Raw genomic sequence first — 19238 nt, forward strand, 5'->3', positions numbered from 1 at the left:
ATGAGCAGCACAAAGAAGCTAGGCTAGGGAATTAACACACACATACATGTCTCTATCTTCCCTGGTGATTCAGTTGGTAAAGAATTTGCTTGCAATGCAAGAGAACCAGGTTCGATCCCCGGGTCGGGAAGATCCCCTGGAGAAGAAAATGGCAACCCACCCCAGTACTGCCCTGCCTGGAGAATCCATGGACAGAGGAGCTGGCAGCTTACAGTCCACGGGATCCCAAAGAGTCAGACATGACTGTGCAACTAAGCTTCTTTCACTTTCACTTCCGTACATGCATCTATTCTTCCTTGACTCCCCTCCCATCCCCACGCAGACTGCCACATAACATTGAGCAGAGTTCTATGTGCTACACAGGAGGTCCTTGCTGGTTATCCATTTTAAATAAATCAATGTGTACATCTTGATCCCAGACTCCCTAACTATACTTTCCCCCCATCCTTTCCCCCTGGCAACCATAAATTCATTCTATAAGTCTCTGAGTCTCTTTCTCTTTCGTAAGTAAGAGCACTTGTATCACGACTTTTTGGATTCCACATATAAGTGATGGCAAAAGGTGTTTCTGCTTCTCTGTCTGACTTATGTTGTTCAATATGACAATCTCCAGGTCCATCCATGTTGCTACATACGGGGTTATTTCATTCTTTTTGACGCTGAGTAACACTGCACTGGATATATGTCCACATCTCTCTCCATTCATCTGTCAGTGGACACGAGGTAGCTTCCAGGCCTGGCTGCTGGGAACAGCGCTGCCATGAACACAGGGCGCACGCATCCGCTCAGACCATGTTTTCTCAGAAGCACCAGGCACATTTAATCCCATAAGGTGGAGAAATGGTGAAACATCATGACTTCTCTCGTGAGAGAGAAACTTAAATACTTCAAGTTTTCTGGACTACTGAGATTTTTATTTAAATAGCAGTAGCTTAATAAATGGGCTTCCCCAGTGGCTCAGAATGTAAAGAATCCGCCTGTCAATACAGGAGACACAGGAGATGCGGGTTCAATCCCTGAGTTGGAGAGGTCCCCTGGAGAAGGAAACAGCATCCCACTTCAGTGTTCTTGCCTGGAGAATCCCATGGACAGAGGAGCCTGGCAGGCTACAGTCCACGGGGTCACAAAGAGTCAGACACGACTGAGCGACTAACACTTTCACTTTCAGTATAATAAATTATTAAGGGAGACAGTCATAAATAAAACTTTGTTCTATTGAAAACAGGCTGAGGTGATTTCTCCAGACACAGAAGGAATCCCTGAGTGCTATACTAGCAGAGGTATTTTTCTTGCAATATCATTTGTAAGAATGAGGTCACGAGGCAGAGTCTAATTATCCACAAACTAGAATACGATGAAATATGTCCTGTTTCGGAGATTTCTTCAAGTACCTCAACATTTCAGTGTAGAAATTCCATCACTTAGCACCAGGAGAAAGTGGTGAAATAAATTGTTGCTTTTTTTTTTTTAAGAGATGCTGAGTAGGATTTTGTCAAACGTGATAAAACCCATGAGATGATGCATCTATTGTGTCATCGTAACCGGAAAACAGACTCAGGATCCATGGGGTCTGATCTCCTGGATCTAAAGTGAAGAGCAGAAGAAAGGCAGACAGAGCACCTGTGGGGTTCCTGGGAGCACCGTCTCCTGCAGAAAAGAAAGAGGCCTTGGTCCAGGGGGCAGAGGAATCCTGTCACTTTCCTGGGGCTGTCCCTCCCCAGCCCCCCTCCAGCCCCGCCCTCACTGAGGGGCTCCTATGTCCCCCACCCCCACCCCCACCCCAGGCCCAGCAGCTTCTTGTCCCCTCCTCCTTCCTTCCTGCATCACAGAGTCACCCCAGGCCCTGACACCCCCTGCTCAGGCTCAGGACTGGAGCCAGTGAGGAATCAATCTGCTCCCTTCACTCAGGTCCGGATCCTCCCCGAGGGGGGCCTAAAGGACCAGGGAGCAGGTCCCCGGAGGAGGGGCCTTGCCTCCTGACAGCCCTGGGGGGCTGCAGGCAAACCTCCTCCCTTCCCTCCCCTCCAGCCTCTGAGCCAGCAGCACACACAGCTCTCAGGACCAGGGTCCCTGCCCCCCATCTCTTCCTGGTCCCGCCCAGCTGGGCGCCTCCACCCCAGCTCAGGCCCACCATCCCCAGGCACCTCTGCTCAAGGCAGGGCCGCTCAGTGATGGAGGCTCTGGGCCCCCAGGAGGCTGGTGACGGGCAGGCCACAGGCTGAGTCAGAACTGCTGCTGCCCCAGGAGCACAGGCCTGGCCTCGCCCCTTCCCACAGTCTCTCCTGTGGGGCTCCTGCCTTGCCTGCTTGGCCCAAGCCACTTCCTGTGAGAACGGGTCTTTGGAGTTGGGCCCGCAATTATTGCTCTCAGGTGATATGGGGTCTTACCCACCTGCTCATTTCCAGGATGAGGAGGTTCAGTGAGGGCAGGGGTCAGCTGGGATTCACCTTCCCCGTCCTCACACCAGGCCCTGTGCCCCTGCCTTCCCTCTGGATTCTGCCCTCAGTACCTGTTCCTAGAAAGGATTCAGCCCAGGAAGACAGTTATGATGAAACTGGTGAGGACCACGGGGAGGATCCAGGTGACGTGATTGATGGCTGGGGCCGAGGACTGGACTGTAGGGGCGCCTGTGATCGGTGATGCTGCAAGGAGAGTGAGGGTGAATCCCTTGTCCAGACCAAACTCAGCAGATGCCTCCTCACCCCGCTGACTCAGGTATCCCTATTGCCCAGTTTGCACCCACATGTGGAGGCCCTGTTACAGGTCCTCAGGAGAGATGGGGGAAGGGAGGAGCCCCGTCCTCAGGGGCTCTGACAGCTAATGGAGGAGCAAGATTTCTAACAGTCACTCAGTCCTGCTGTGACATCAGAGACGGTGACATGAGGATGGAGTCCTCAGGAGCTGACAGCAGAGGTGGTGTTGACAGATTTCCAGAAGGAGGATTGGTGACATTTAAAAGAAGACTCTGGAAAGAGGGAAGAGTAAGAAGGAGATTGGAATCATGGAGATGCTCTCATGTTTAGGATCAGTGAGAATCCATGTTCAATCGTCCAAAGGCCTGTGCTGTGAGGAGAGACGTCAGCAGGTAAAAGAGGAAAGAGGACGACAGAGCATCCCCGGGTCATTGTTCTTTCGGGAGCAACTCACCTCTGACGGGTCATTTTCACACACACACACACACACACACACACACAGACGGGTGGGTCCATGTCACCACGAGAGAACTACCACTTTCTCCTAATCTTCTCACCTACCCGTGGTCTTCAACATTCTCTCCCAGCGCACCAAGAAAGCCTGATACCAAAGCTGACAGTCTCCCATGGAGACCTTCTTGAAGAAGTAGGTCACAGCTCTGTCATTCCCCCACTTCTCTTTCATCCGCCTCCCTTTAGAATGAACCACTGTCCAATGTCCATTCTCCAAGTCAAAGAGGAGGGACAGTTTTCCATGGAATCCAAACTTCCAGGATCCATTGATGTGTCCGTTGTCTTCACGCCAGCACGTCATCTTGGCCTGCAGGGTCAGAGGGCCTGACCACACTGAGTAAAAAAATGAATTCAGCCTCTGGGCTTGACAGATTCTTTGCCCCACCTGGGTCCACCTCCCCTGGGCCCAGCTAATCTGGCCCTGGTCTCTCCTGCAACAGCTGCTCTTTCCACTGGGCTACTAGGGAAGGACAATATCCAATTTTTTTTTTTTTACCCAAAAACAGTGGACGCAGCTGAGCCCCCAGTCTGCTCCTCCTGCATCTGGACTTCCTCACTCACCCTTGTCTGTGTATCTCTCTCGTGTAACATCAGGCATTTGCTCCTTGAGCAAGTCCCCAGGGTCTCTGGGTGTTTCCGTCTGCGTTTCCGAGAAAAGTTTCATACTTTTCACTTCCTCTCCTATTGGACTCATGTACTTGATCTCAGCTCTATCACAGACGTAGGAGAGAAAGACCTTTTGACCCCACTCTCCCTTGAACCTCACACCAAGGTTGACCATGTCTGGGCCAAGGATCGATGGTGAAATTACAGGAAATACAATGAGCGTCTGTGAAGGCAAAACACAGTGAATGTGAGGTTGGGTAAAAAACACCCACAGGCCCCTTCCCCCAGTTATGAGAGCAGAGTACAGTGCAGGGCTGGGCTGACAGAGCAATGACCCCCTCCCCCAACAACACACACCATACAGCCAGTGACCTCCCCTCTCCTGCCTGGCAAAGATCACACATCCTGGGTGTGTCCCCTTGTCCACCAGGTCAGTTCCCAGCATCATAACCTTTGCAGAGATGTGCCAGGCTGCTATACAGGAAAAGTCTAGATGACAGAGGACTGTCAGAGTCCAACCCCGTATCCTGTGAGAGATGGGGAGCCTGTGGGGATGCTCCTGAGGAAGCAGGATCACAGGGAGAGGGGCAAAGAGGTGGCGGGTGACACAGAACCCAATGCTGGAGAAGGGAGAGTTCACAATTAGAGGTCACAGGACTTAGCAAGGCCGGGGAGACACTGCTGATCTCCCACTAGGATGGGTCTTGGAAGGCCTGGCCCATATGGCATGGAAGAGAAAGTCCAGAGCTTCCTTGGCAGGTGGTAGAGGAGGGGATCCAGGGCTCAGAGAAGTGACTCTGCCAGGGCGGACACTGTATGAAAGGGCAGGAAAGTGTCCAGGCCACCAGGCGCCATGGGAAAGCCTGATGAACTCTATGGAGCCTGACAGGAAAGTGTGGATGAGAAGCATGTCCAACAGCTCAAGGTTGACTTCTGTGGAAGGTCAGGGATGGGGCAGGAGTGGTGCCCCTGTGGGCTTCCGGCAGGAACAGGGATGGAAAATGGAGGAAGATCAGATTCCAGGTGGAGTGTTGTATGTCAGGAGCAAAGTTGGTACAATGGTCAAAGCAATTAGTGAAAGTCGCTCAGTCGTGTCTGACTCTTGTGACCCCATGGACTATACAGTCCATGGAATTCTCCAGGCCAGAATACTGGAGTGAGTAGCCTTTCCCTTCTCCAGGGGATCTTCCCAACCCAGGGATTGAACCCAGGTCTCCCGCATTGCAGGCGGATTCTTTACCAGCTGAGCTACAAGGGAAGCCCAAGAATACTGGAGTGGGTAGCCTATCCATTCTCCAGCGGATCTTCCCGACCCAGGGATTAAACTCGGGTCTCCTGCATTGCAGGTGGATTCTTTACCAACTGGCTCCTGATATGGTCCTGGGGCCTGGCAGAGACGAAGCCTCTGGTCATGGAATGTCAGAGTTGCCCATCATGATCTGGGTTCATCAACCCCTAACCATTAGTTCAGATAGGCCAGCCGTCATAGGACAGAAGTGATTATGTGGCTTGGCATAACCAGGGCCACAGGGAACAAATAAGATGCACCAGCAGGTGACCTAGGCCTGACACCAGAGTTGATACAGGGCCACTATCCCTGCTCACACCTGGGGCTTCACGCAGTGTCCCCTACCGCTCCTGGAACCAAGGAAGCCAGTCTACAGCAGAAGAGGCACATTAGCTCACAACAGCCATACCCACCTCCTATCACATTCCCACCACCAGAAGCTACAGGGCAGGACAGGGTAAGTTTCTGGTTCATAAACAGACAACTGAGGCAGCTCTTGGATGATTCTCTAGGGGATGGGTCACTCATTACAGGGTCAGAAACCAGGACAGTGGACAAGTCTGGTTCTCAGTTGATTTACACATTATATTTGGCTCCTGGTGCTCCACAAACGTGGAAGCTCCTTTTGCACCCAGAGACACATACCAGATGGCCTAAAGAGACAAGGAGATTTACTTTCTTCTGTAGAAAAAATCTGTCAACTCCTGCCTTAATCAATAACCATTATAGATAGCTGCCGCTGTCCCAATTCCTAGACAACATGAGTGTGGGACCAAAGGGTAAATGTGGGGATGCCCAGCCTCACCCTCAAGCCCTATGTCACACTCTGGGAAACCCTGTTCCTGTCCCTCCTAAATTAGGTCCTGGGGGCCAGGTCGGGGGGTTTTGCTGGGTGAGTTATCAGACAAAGGGATAGGATGCCAGTTGATAGAGGCCATGTTTAGATTCTCTTTAATAGATAGGAAGCTGTTGGAGGCCCTGGGCTTCTTAGGATCATGGAAAAATGGGTAATAAATGGTCTTGTAACAAAAAGGGCTCTAGGGGGCCTCAGTGGAAAGACCTGCCCCCCATGGTCTCTGCCCGTCTCTTGTTTGTAGAAAAGCTTTAGTCAGCCAGGCCTCCTGTGAGTCTCAAAACAGTGGTTTAAGAGTTAAGGATTAGGACACGTTAAGATGGAGAAAGGAAGAATACTCCTTAGGCTGGGAAACTGGTAACAATTTAGACTGTGACCAGCCACATATCAGTGTCATGAACTTACCAGTTCCCTGAAGGATAACAAAGATCTGACACAAGTCTCAAGTTGTTTCTACACGAAGCAGAGCCCCAGCACATAAAAACTGCTGGCTGCAAGCACACAGACCCCAGAGTGGCTGAAACCATAAGCCTGGTGAGGCTCAGACGTCCACCTTGTGCCAACAACCTGACTGCACAGGACGCTGACGCGCCCGCAGCAGCCCTTCCGCCCCCTTCTCTAACCTGGAAACTTGGAGACGGTCTGAGGACGTTAGGTCACTATTTTCCCAGGGCTCCTGAACAAACCAACTTTACCTTTTCCACACTTGTTAACTTCACCAGTATTAGGATCTGAGTCATAACTAGGTTCAATTAGTAACAGCGTGAAATGTCTGGGAGGAGCTTTGACTCCAGGGAGGCGCTGATCAGTGGCTATGCATTGAGCGCCTTCCTGGGGATGCATATGGAATTTTTTTTTCTAATAAATTGAATCCATTAATTTTTTCAAGTGCTTTTAAAAATCTATTTTATACTTATGCCAGCCTGAAGATAAGCACAAAACCTGTTTCTTTCTTTTTTTTTTTTTACTCATCACAACTCGGGCACCCATTCTGTGCATAGCACTGTTCAGGTGCAGTAAAAGGGATTCTTAACCTTAAAACAGGATTGCACCTTTTGGAATTGTGTTATCTCCTTTTCCAGAAAGTAAAAATAAATAAAATCACCACTGTTTACTATTGACCTGTCCCAAGCCCACTTCTGGCTCTCAGAAATGCTAGGATCTACCAAATTTAAGATGCTTCAGTGAATTCCGCTGCTACTTACCCCAAAGAGGAGGCAGAACTCCTCTTTATTAAAAAAAACTTAAAAAGAAAATTTTCCATGAAAGAGTAGTTTCTGTTTCTATTGTATTTTTTATTAGTATATTGTATTTTTCTCTTTTTTTTCTTCTAGCTTTTAAGTTTTTTTCCTCGAACACTGCTTTTTCCTGTACAAGGCAACAGCATTTTTCATTTTTCTTTTCCTAAGACAAAGTATTTCATCTTATAGACAAATAATTCCCAAGACTAGTGATAAATATTAAAAAAAAAAGAAGAAGAAGAAGAAGAAAGAAAAGAGAGAAACTGAAGGGTTTCCCTGGTGGCTCAGCAGGTAATGACTCCACCTGCAATGCAGGAGACCCCAGTTCAATCCCTGGGTCAGAAAGATCCCCTGGAGAAGGGAGAGGCTACCCACTCCAGTATTCTTGAGCTTCCCTGGTACCTTAGATGGTAAAGAATCCACCTGCAATGTGGGAGACCTGGGTTCGATCCCTGGGTTGGGAAGATCCCCTGCAGAAAGGAAAGGCTATCCACTCCAGTATTCAACCCTGGAGAATTCCACGGACTCCATAGTCCATGGGGTTGCAAAGAGTTGGACACGACTGAGCAAGTAAGCAGGGCACATTCAAGGGTGAATCAACTACATTACTTTGAGGAAGTGAAAACTAAAAAACACCTGGCACTAAGCTAGTCCAAGTATTTGTGTTGATACAATTTTAAAAACTATTTATAACATTGTTTAAAAATTTCTTGGTCAAAAAATTTATACCAACATTTTCAGTTCAACCTAATGAAAGTGATATCTAGAAAATATTCCACATCACTAAGTCTGTCTTAGAAAGTTTAGATGCTATGGCATTCCTAAGGCACAGTGTTCTGGAAGACAGTGTGTTTCTGTGGTGCTGGGTGATGTATGTGGCTGCCTGGCTCCAAGTGGGCCTCAGCAGGCACCTTCCTCCTGACGCTGGGGGACTGGGAGAGGAGAATCAGACACAGGCCCCCAGGGCTGCATGGACGTCTGTGAGACACCGGGCCAGCTGCTGGAACTGGGCTTCTCCTCTGAATCTAAGGCCCAGCACAAGCCATCACAGCAAACGGTTCATTAGGACAGTTGATAGGCTGGGGTATTCAGTAACATTCTTTCAGATCTCTAAAGAGTCCACATTCATGTAGAGTGTTTGGCCCAGAGCCATGAGCTCCTACAGTATCACTCTGAAGGCCCACACATTACTAGCACTGGAGAACTAAAAAAATTATTTTTTTAATATCTTTTTTGGGGGAAGGTATTGGGTCTTAGTTGTGGCACTTGGGATCTTTTTGCAGCATGAAGACTCTTAGTTGCAACATGCTGACTTCTTAGTTGTGGTATGTGGGATCCAGTTCCCTGACCAAGGATAGAACAGGGCCCCATCATTGGGAGTGGGGAGTCTTAGCGACTGGATCACCAGGGAAGTCTGGAGAACTCATTCTTAACCAGACTTTTATGAGCCATCCATTGATCCCATGCTTCCATTGTTCCCTGACAGTGAGAGTCCACGGGGAATAAGAGTCTGGAGAGGGGCTATCTGGACTCTTAACGTGAGGTTGTCATCAGTGGCAGAGCTCCTAGCAGCCTGGCCTTTGTGGAGGACTTCTCTTCTGACCAGGTAACTCATTCCACAGGCGATCTGACCTTGTGGACCAGGTCCTGTTGAGAAATTGCCTGCGATTATTGGCCTCTACTAATTGGTGCTGCAGGCTCCCCTGGGTGGCTCAGACAGTGAAGAATCTGCCGGCAATGCAGGAGACCCGAGTTTGTTCCCTGGGTCGGAAAGATCACCCGGAGAAGGGAATGGCCACCCACTCCAGTACTCTTGCCTGGAGAATTCCTTGGACAGAAGAGCTTGGCGGGCTACAGTCCACGGGGTGGTAAGAGTCGGACGTGACTGACTGACTAACACACACACAGAGACACACAATTTGCAATGCTGTGAAAACTATTTAGGATTCTCCCAATTCATGTAAGGCAATATCACGAGGGGTTTTCTCTTTCTTCTATACACACAAGGGAAATAGGAGGAAGATTTCTGTGATGAAGATCTCATAGCTTACAACATTCAGTGAGTATCACTGTCACCTGAATTTCAGAAGCTTAATCTCTGTTTTCACAGATGATTGCTGTTCTTTATTTGGATCTTTTTCATCTACATAAATCCCATGGAAAATATGCCCAAAACTACCTTTTTGGGGTACATCCTCTCCGTGGATAGTTATCCTCTCCTCGGATATTTCGATATCCTTCACCTTAGCGCTGGCCTCCAAAGGAGTGGCGCTTCTCAAGACACTCCTCCACCCACCCACAAGGCAGGGTAACGGCCGGAAGTACCATTGTTGGGTGTGTGGCCTCTCAGATCCTCAGTCATCTGGGATGGGGTGAGACAATGCTTGGGAATGTGCACTGATGCTGTCTTCCAGTTCAATTCTTGTCACACTATGAAGGTGCAAAACTGCTAATATTGTCACTACAAGAAATATAACTGCACGGCAAACCCCTGCGCTGATATAAAACACGTGGGTAGAAGTAGCCGAGCTGCATGGACAGGATCACAGATAGTTCTGTTACTGGTTTCGTCCAAGACCGAAGTTTTAACTTCAAGATTTTGTTAGCACATTTTCCTTCCTTTCAAATTTTTGAAGAAGGGTTTTGAAGAATTTACTGTCAAGTTGAGCTGCATTTAGTATCATAACCTCACTATCTACTTTCCGAATCACTGATAGAGTGCGTGGAAACCCCCCACCCCGTGCCCCTCGCACCCCCACCCCCACCAAGCAGAAATGCTGACCTGGGGCAGGTCCACGAAACTGTCTACTTGGAAACCTGCTTATATTCAGCTTGGACTCTGCAGACCAAATGAAAGGCAGGACATCTGTCTCGCTGGGTACTAACAGGTTAAAGTATAGACGTAGTGCCCAACAAGGTCACTTCTCTAATAAAAGAAGTTTTGCATCTAGACCAATGAGCCGGGGCACCTTGTCCCAGCTCAGGAAGAGGCTCGCCCCCGCCCCCGGGGCCCCGGTTGGAGCCGCGCAGCGGAGTCCCAGAATCGGGAAGGAACAGAGACGCCGGAGCACGGGGATCTCGAGTGTAGCCGTGCAAGGAGCCTCGGCGATAGCGAATAGAGCCGCGCCGCGAAGCCCCGGGATCGGGGAGGAGCCGCGCCGCGGAGCCGGGAGATCGATGGTGGAGCCGCGCCGCAGAGCCCAGTTATCCGGGAGGAGCCGTGCCGCGGATCCCCGGGATCGCGGGTGTAGCCGCACGGCGGAGTCTAGGGGATCGCCGATGCAGCCCAGCTGCGGATCCCCAGGATCAGGGAGGAGCGCCGCCTAGGGGCCCGGGGCCGGGGATGGAGACAGCAGCTGCGGCTCAGACTAGAGCAATCAAGCACATTTCGGCCAGGAGCGCGCCACCGAAGCCTCCTGGGCACCCGGGTCCGCTCTGCGTTTATAACTTACGGCCGGGAAAGAGCGCTGATCCTTCACGGGCCGGGAGATGTAGGGACCAGAAGGGTCTCTGTAGCACAGCTCGGGGCGGGAGGGTGTTCTTTTCGGAGCGGGTCTGGGTCCCTTCTCCGCGGGAAGGCCGACTGGTCCCATCCCGCCCGGCTCCAGGGCTCCCACTTCCCAGGGGCGGTCTGGAACCTTGGGGGGTTTCAACCGCATTTTCTGCCGCGTCCTGGCCCCCTCTTCTCCCAGCGTCACCTCCCAAACTCCCGGCATTACTACTTCACCCAAGGGACCCCTGTTCTGGCCCGGAGAGCCGGCAAGAAGCCGGGAGGAGCCTCCGAGGAGCAAAGGGGCCCAGGGAAGGGAAAGAGGAGGGGGCGGCGGCGGCGACACCCTGCAAGAAGTTTCGCGAACCCCGGCGTACACCACCCGCATCCCCTTTCCGGGCCATAACCCATCCAACCTCCTCGCGTTCCCCCGCCACCCCCCGCGCAGCTTCATCCTCAAACTCACCGCTGGACGTCCCGCTCAACATGCCAATCAGAAGCAAAACGAGGAAGCCAAGACTGGTCTTGGAGCCACCCATCTCTCCCTTTGCCACCTGGATTCCAATTTTGCAGGAGTGCGAAGCTGCCAAGTCAGAACCCGCGATCCTTTCCCGCTCGCTAGCCGGCAGCTGCGTCTGGACCTCCCCCTCTGCGCTGACTGCCTGGGCAGCGCTCCGCCGACAGGCCCCGCCCCTGATTTCCTAGCAGTAATCGCGAGGCCGCTCCGCGCCGGGGTGGGGGAGGGGCACTCTTGCGGTCACACGGGGCGCTCTCATTCAGGCCCCCGCCTTCCTGCAAACCAGCCGACCTGCCTGTTTACACTGGGCGTGAACGTGCGCTGGTTACAGGAGACCACAACGCTCTGTTCCTTCAATTTAATTAAGTTCAGTGACTTAGTCGTGTCCGACTCTTTGCGACCCCATGGACTGCAGGACGCCGGACCTCCCTATCCATCACCAACTCCTGGAGATTACTCAAACTCATGTCCACTGAGTCGGTGATGCCATCCAACCATCTCATCCTCTGTCGTCCCCTTCTCCTCCCGCCTTCAATCTTTCCCAGCATCAGGGTCTTTTCAAATGAGTAAGTTGTTTGCATCAGGTGGCCAAAGGATTGGAGTTTCAGCTTCAACATCAGTCTTTCCAAAGAGTATTCAGGACTGATTTCCTTTAGGATGGACTGGTTGCATCTCCTTGCAGTCCAAGAGCTTTCTCCAACACCACAGTTCAAAAGCATCAATTCTTTCACGCTCAGCTTTCTTTACAGTCCAACTCTCACATCCATACATGACTACTAAAAAAACCATAGCTTTGACTAGAGGGACCTTTGCTGGGAAAATGATGTCTCTGCTTTTTAGTATGCTGTCTAGGTTTGTCATAGCTTTCCTTCCAAGAAGCAAACATCTTTTAATTTCATGGCTGCAGTCACCATCTGCAGTGATTTTGGAGCCCAAAATAATAAAGTCAGCCACTGTTTCCACTGTTTCATCTATTTGCCATGAGGTGATGGGACTGGATGTCATGATCTTAGTTTTCTGAATGATGAGCTTTAAGCCAACTTTTCCACTCTCCTCTTTCACTTTCATCTAGAGGCTCTTTAGTTCTTCACTTTCTGCCATAAGGGTGATGTTATTCACATATCTGAGGTTATTGATATTTCTCCAGGCAATCTTGAATTCCAGTTTATGTTTCATCCAGCCCAGCATTTTTCATGATGTACTCTGCATAAAAGTTAAGTGAGCAGGGTGATAATATATAACCTTGATGTACTCCTTTCCCAATTTGGAACCACTCTGTTGTTCCATGTCCAGTTCTAACTCTTCCTTCCCGACCTGCATACCGGTTTCTCAAGAGGCAGGTCAGGCGATCTGGTATTCCCACCTCTTGAAAAATTTTCCACAGTTTGTTGTGATCCATACAGTCAAAGGCTTTGGTGTAGTCAATAAAGCAGAAGTAGATGTTTTTCTGGGACTCTCTTGCTTTTTCGATGATCCTTCTTCCTTACCTTGCTCCTTATCAGTCTTAAGTCTCTGGTTCCTTTTCAGATTGGGGCACTCAGGCCAGTCTTCGGAGTTGGGAGGAGACAAGGGACAAAAGAAAATCCCTGCTCCTGCCACTGGGTCGGGTTAGTCAGTGGACAAGCTTGTCCTTAAGTACCTGAATGGTCAGGGCATCAGTCACAGTGAGGAAATCCCACTGGAGTTGCCATCTGTTACAGAAAGGGGGACTCCTTGCAGGGTCTGAGGGTGGGCTTTTGTCTAACACTGGGAAATGAATTGTTCCAGGAGACACACATGCTGACAAGGAAGAGGCTTTTGGGGGAAGGGGCTACAGGGTGGAGAGCGGCAGGGTCAGGGAACCCAGGAGAACTGCTCTGACACATGGCTTGTAGTTTCAGGTTCTTTGGTGATGGAGTTAGATTCTGAGTCATCTCTGGCCAATCATTCTGACTCAGGTTCCTTCCTTGTGTCAGCAATGTGTTCTGGTGAACTTTACTGATATTTCTGAGAGTTTATTTACATAGTGCTTACTTTCCCTTAACCCAATTATACCCAGCTCAGTTACAAATTCATTTTCATGTAAAGACAGAACCAGAGATCTCCTTGTTTTACTGCTTCGGTTTTAAAAATGCTATTTCCCGCCCCCCCCCACCTCTCTGGGGGACCACAGATGGATCAGATGGTTCCTGAGAACCCACGCAGAAGACTTACATTTTGGAGGGGAGAAATGCAGGCTCCCTTTTTTGTTTGTTTTGTTTTTAAAGTCTTCCAAAATGATTGTGAACAGTGACTGCAGCCATGAAATTAAAAGGTCCTTGCTCCTTGGAAGAAAAGCTATGACAAACCTAGACAGCATATTAAAAAGCAGAGGCATAACTTTCCCAACAAAGGTCCCTATAGTCAAAGCTATGGTTTTTTCAGTAGTCATGCATGGATGTGAGAGTTGGACCATAAAGAAGGCTGAACACTGAAGATTTGAGGCTTTTGAGCATCCAACACCACAGTGTTGGAGAAGACTCTTGAGAGTTCCTTGGACAGCAAAGAAATGAAACCAGTCCATCCTAAAGGAAATCAGTCCTGAATATTCATTGGAAGGGCTGATGCTGAAGTGAAAGCTCCAATACTTTGGCCACCTGATGTGAAGAGCCAACTCATTGGAAAAGACCTGGGAAAGATGCTGGGAAAGATTAAAGGCAGGAGGAGAAGGGGATGACAGGGGACGAGATGGTTGGATGGCATCACTGACAATGCACAGGAGCGTGAGCAAGCTCCAGGAGATGGTGAAGGACAAGGAAGCCTGGTTTGTTGCAGTCCATGGGGTCGCAAAGAGTCAGACATGACTGAGTGACTGAACAACAAGCAACTGATGCCCACAACTGTAGCAGAGATTTGCAGGTGGTGAAAAAGGTGACCCAGCAGGGAGTCAGTTGGATGTAAAAAGACAGGAGTGTAGGTATGAGGACCAAGGGAGAGCAAAGGGAGGAGGGGCAGAAAAGACTGAAAACCTGAAAGGGAGCCATTGCCTTTTCAACCCTTGTCCCCTGCGGGTGTCTATTTATTCAGGCACCAACCTGCAGGCTTCCAGAAAGGGCCAGTGAGGGTGGGAGCACCCTGTCCACTGCCCACTGGGGTGATTAAGCCCAGAAACCAGCCCCTTGTACATCGGCTGTGGGACTGCAGCCCAGAGATGAGGTTCTCACCACGCGTAACCCAGCATATAGAAATCTGCCGCTTCACTGAGTTCCCAACGAGACTTTTCTTGGTGGCAGAAAAATAGAAGTGAGACTATTGGTATGATCAGACTTGCAGCCAGTACCTAATAAGAGGTTTGAACCTCTATCATTCTCACAAATCTCCTCGGAGGCAGAACCTGCTGGACCAAGAGCTGCAGGGTATGAAGTGGGTCTCTCCCACCAGCTTGTCATCAAAGTGAGCCATTGACAGCCAGAGGGAGCTTTGTCTCCTAAGTTGAGAGGAGTGATACTGTCCTTGCTGAGGTTCACTCTTTCAGAAGGATAGGACAGAGGGAGAAGAGGACAGAGAGAGGAGAAGTGGAGAGAGAATAGAGGAGGGAAAGGGACAAAGGGTGAGGGGGAGCACGATGCCTGAATGAGGACCCCAAGGCCCCCAGGGGCCAGGAAGGCAGAGCAACCAAACATGGAGACTCTGAGCCGAGGTTCAGGTGGCCACTTGTCACCACAGGGGAGTTGTATCCCAAGATCACAGAGATGCCCAGATGCTCTGGCAGAAAGGGGACAGTAGCCCTTCATGGTTGCCACAGAGTATGTTAGCGACCAGGCTTCTTGGCCTCCTGAATCAATCAGTTCATTCAGTTCAGTTTAGTCACTCAGTCGTGTCCTACTCTTTGTGAACCCATGGACTGCAGCATGCCAGGCCTCCCTGTCCATCACTGACTCCCAGTGTTTACTCAAACTCATGCCCATTGAGTCAGTGACGCTGCAGGGGCAGGGGCTCTGGGTTCAGCAGACTTGGGTATGGCTGGGTGCTGCAGACTTGAGTATGGCATAAGTCCTCTTGGCAGAGGTCACCATTAACCCCACCAAAGAGCTGGACTGGGGAAATAGACTCTTGGAGGGCACAAAGAGAACCTTAATCAATAGAAGTGGATAAGAGGCCAGATGAGAAATTCAGGCGAGGCTTCACTGGGACACGGGCTGCAGTGTGAGGGAGCAAACACAAGCAACAGGTTTCCTTGCTCATTCCCTTGGTGGGTAGGGTGGTGGGGGGAGGCAGGCTGTTCCCTTATATGGGGTGAGGGTAGGGGCAGGTCAAGGGTTAGGACCTGAGGGATGGCTTAGGTGGTCTGCCCACCATCATGGCGGTGCACGGTAACCTTCTTTCAGATCTCTAAAGAGTCCACATTCATGTAGGGTGTTTGACCCAGAGCCATGAGCTCTGAAGGCCCACACATCACTAGCACTGGAGAACTAAAGAAAATTATTTTTTTAATATCTATTTTTTTTTTTTTTTGGATGTACTGGGTCTTACTTGTGGCACTTGGAATCTTTTTGCAGTATGAAGACTCTTACTTGCAACATGCTGACTTCTTAATGGCGGCATGTGGGATCCAGTTCCCTGACCAAGGATCAAAGAGGGCCCCATCATTGGGAGTGCGGAGTCTTAGTGATTAGAGCACCAGGGTAGTCCGGAGAACTCATTCTTAACCACACGTTCATGAGCCATCCATCGATCCCACGCTTCCATTGTCCCCCAGACAGTGAGAGTCCATGGGGAACAAGACTCTGGAGAGGGGCTATCTGCACTCTTAACGTGAGGTTGTCATCAGCGGCAGAGCTCCTAGCAGCCAGGTCTTTGTGGAGGACTTCTCTTCTGACCAGGTAACTCATTCCACAGGCAGTCTGACCTTGTGGACCAGGTCCTGTTGAGAAATCGCCTTCGGGTTATTGGCCTCTACTAACTGGTGCTGCAGGCTCCCCTGGTGGCTCAGACAGTGAAGAATCTGCCTGCAGTTCAGGAGACCCGAGTTTGTTCCCTGGGTCGGAAAGATCGCTTGGAGAAAGGAATGGCCACCCACTCCAGTATTCTTGCCTGGAGAATTCCTCGGACAGAAGAGCTTGGCGGGCTACAGTCCATGGGGTGGCAAGAGTTGGACATGCCTGACTGACTAACACACACACAGACACACAATTTGCAATGCTGTGAAAACTATTTAGGATTCTCCCAATTCATGTAAGGCAATATCACGAGGGGTTTTCTCTTTCTTCTATACACACAAGGGAAATAGGAGGAAGATTTCTGTGATGAAGATCTCATAGCTTACAACATTTAGTGAGTATCATTGTCACCTGAATTTCAGAAGCTTAATCTCTGTTTTCACAAATGATTGCTGTTCTTTATTTGGATCTTTTTCATCTACGTAAATCCCATGGAAAATATGCCCAAAACTACCTTTTTGGGGTACATCCTCTCCGCGGATACAGTTATCCTCTCCTCGGATATTTCGATATCCTTCACCTTAGCGCTGGCCTCCAAAGGAGTGGCGCTTCTCAAGACACTCCTCCACCCACCCACAAGGCAGGGTAACGGCCGGAAGTACCATTGTTGGGTGTGTGGCCTCTCAGATCCTCAGTCATCTGGGATGGGGTGAGACAATGCTTGGGAATGTGCACTGATGCTGTCTTCCAGTTCAATTCTTGTCACATTATGAAGGTGCAAAACTGCTAATATTGTCACTACAAGAAATATAACTGCATGGCAAACCCCTGCATTGATATAAAACACGTGGGTAGAAGTAGCCGAGCTGCATGAACAGGATCACAGATAGTTCTGTTACTGGTTTCGTCCAAGACCGAAGTTTTAACTTCAAGATTTTGTTAGCACATTTTCCTTCCTTTCAAATTTTTGAAGAAGGGTTTTGAAGAATTTACTGTCAAGTTGAGCTGCATTTAGTATCATAACCTCACTATCTACTTTCCGAATCACTGATAGAGTGCGTGGAAACCCCCCCACCCGTGCCCCTAGCATCCCCACCCCCACCAAGCAGAAATGCTGACCTGGGGCAGGTCCACGAAACTGTCTACTTGGAAACCTGCTTATATTCAGCTTGGACTCTGCAGGCCAAGTGAAAGGCAGGACAGCTGTCTCGCTGGGTACTAACAGGTTAAAGTATAGACGTAGTGCCCAACAAGGTCACTTCTCTAATAAAAGAAGTTTTGCATCTAGACCAATGAGTCTGGGCACCAGTCCCTGCTCAGGAAGAGGCTCGCACCCGCCCCGGGGCCCCGGTTGGAGCCGCGCAGCGGAGTCCCAGAATCGGGAAGGAACCGAGCCGCGGAGCACGGGGATCTCGAGTGTAGCCGTGCAAGGAGCCTCGGCGATCGCGGACGGAGCCGCGCCGCCAAGCCCCGGGATCTGGGAGGAGCCCCGCCTCGGGGCCTGGGGGCTGGGGACGGAGACAGCAGCTGCGGCTCAGACAAGAGCAATCAAGCACATTTCGGTCAGGAGCGCGCCGCCGACGCCTCCGGGGCACCCGGGTCCGCTCCGCGTTTGTAACTTAACGTGGCCGTAAAAGAGCGCTGGTCTTTCAAGGCCGGGCAGAAGTAGGGACCAGAAGACTCTCTGTTGCACAGCTCGGGGCGGGAGGGTGTGCTTTTCTGGGCGGGTCTGGGTCCCTTCTCCGCGGGAAGGCCGACTGGTCCCATCCCTCCCGGCTTCAGGGCTCCCACTTCCCAGGGGCGGTCTGGAACCTTGGGGGATTTCAACCGCATTTCCTGCCGCGTCCTGGCCCCCTCTTCTCCCAGCGTCACCTCTCAAACTCCCGGCATTACTACTTCACCCAAGGGACCCCTGTTCTGGCCCGGAGAGCCGGCAAGAAGCCGGGAGGAGCCTCCGAGGAGCAAAGGGGCCGAGGGAAGGGAAAGAGGAGGGGGCGGCGGCGGCGACACCCTGCAAGAAGTTTCGCGAACCCCGGCGTACACCACCCGCATCCCCTTTCCGGGTCATAACCCATCCAACCTCCTCGCGTTCCCCCGCCACCCCCCGCGCAGCTTCATCCCCGAACTCACCGCTGGACGTCCCGCTCAACAAGCCAATCAGAAGCAAAACGAGGAAGCCAAGACTGGTCTTGGAGCCACCCATCTCTCCCTTTGCCACCTGGATTCCAATTTTGCAGGAGTGCGAAGCTGCCAAGTCAGAACCCGCGATCCTCTCCCGCTAGCCCGCAGCTGCGTCTGGACCTCCGCCTCGGCGCTGCCTGCCTGGGCAGCCTCTACGCCGACAGGCCCCGCCCCTGGTTTCCTAGAAGTAACCGCGAGGAGGCTCCGCGCCGGGGTCGGGGAGGGGCACTCTTGCGGTCACACCGGGGGCCCTCATTCACGCGCCCGCTTTCCTGTAAACCAGCCGACCCAACTGTTTACACTGGGCGCCCAAGGCACCGGTTACAGGAGACCGCACGCTCCTGTTCCTTCAATTCATTTCAGTTCTTTGGCTCAGTCGTGTCCGACTCTTTGAGACCCCATGGACTGCAGCATGCCAGGCCTCCCTATCCATCACCAACTCCTGGAGGTTACTCAAACTCATGTCCACAGAGTTGGTGATGCCATTCTACCGTCTCATCCTCTGTCGTCCCCTTCTCCTCCCGCCTTCATTCTTTCTCAGCATCAGGGTCTTTTCCAATGAGTCAGTTCCCTTGCATCAGGTGGCTAAGTTTATTAACATGTACACCTCATGTACATATGGGAGATACCCAGGGGACTCCCCTTGTAGCTCAGTTGGTAGAGAATCTGCCTGCAGTGCAGGAGACCCGGGTTCGTCCCTGGGTTGGGAAGATCCTCTGGAGAAGGAAATGGCAACCCACTCCAGTATCCTTGCCTGGAAAATCTCATGGACAGAGGAGCCTGGTGGGCTGCAGTCCATGGGGTCACAAAGAGTCGGGCACGACTGAGCTACTGAACAATAACGATAGAAACTAAAGTTAAAAGGTATAAAAGTTAATGGAATTTAGATAAAATTGGTATATTTAAATGGTTTATGGAAAATGGTTAAATCTCTTGTTTAATTATACTATGGGATAGA

The 19238-nt window shown here is 50.8% G+C and overlaps 2 protein-coding genes and 2 pseudogenes across 2 annotated transcripts in view; 1 reads left to right on the forward strand and 3 right to left on the reverse strand.

Annotated features, from left to right (window-relative positions):
• LOC122433858 (UL16-binding protein 3-like) overlaps nucleotides 1-18395 on the reverse strand; it is a 31552-nt gene extending 13157 nt beyond the window's left edge. The window contains exon 1 of the mRNA XM_043456838.1: nucleotides 18230-18395. Coding sequence (XP_043312773.1) covers nucleotides 18230-18302 — 73 coding nt within the window. The 5' untranslated portion in view covers nucleotides 18303-18395. The remainder of the gene's footprint in view (nucleotides 1-18229) is intronic.
• LOC122433862 overlaps nucleotides 1-19238 on the forward strand; it is a 98228-nt pseudogene that overhangs the window by 41425 nt on the left and 37565 nt on the right.
• The window catches only part of LOC122433870 (UL16-binding protein 1-like), a 154008-nt gene continuing 135862 nt past the window's right edge, over nucleotides 1093-19238 (reverse strand). Inside the window, exon 5 of the mRNA XM_043456848.1 lies at nucleotides 1093-1584. Within this exon, the coding sequence (XP_043312783.1) occupies nucleotides 1533-1584 (52 nt within the window). The 3' untranslated portion in view covers nucleotides 1093-1532. The remainder of the gene's footprint in view (nucleotides 1585-19238) is intronic.
• Nucleotides 1572-4927, reverse strand: LOC122433859 (annotated as a pseudogene).

The sequence above is a fragment of the Cervus canadensis genome, chromosome 33 (assembly GCF_019320065.1).
Source record: "Cervus canadensis isolate Bull #8, Minnesota chromosome 33, ASM1932006v1, whole genome shotgun sequence".
Lineage (NCBI taxonomy): Eukaryota > Metazoa > Chordata > Mammalia > Artiodactyla > Cervidae > Cervus > Cervus canadensis.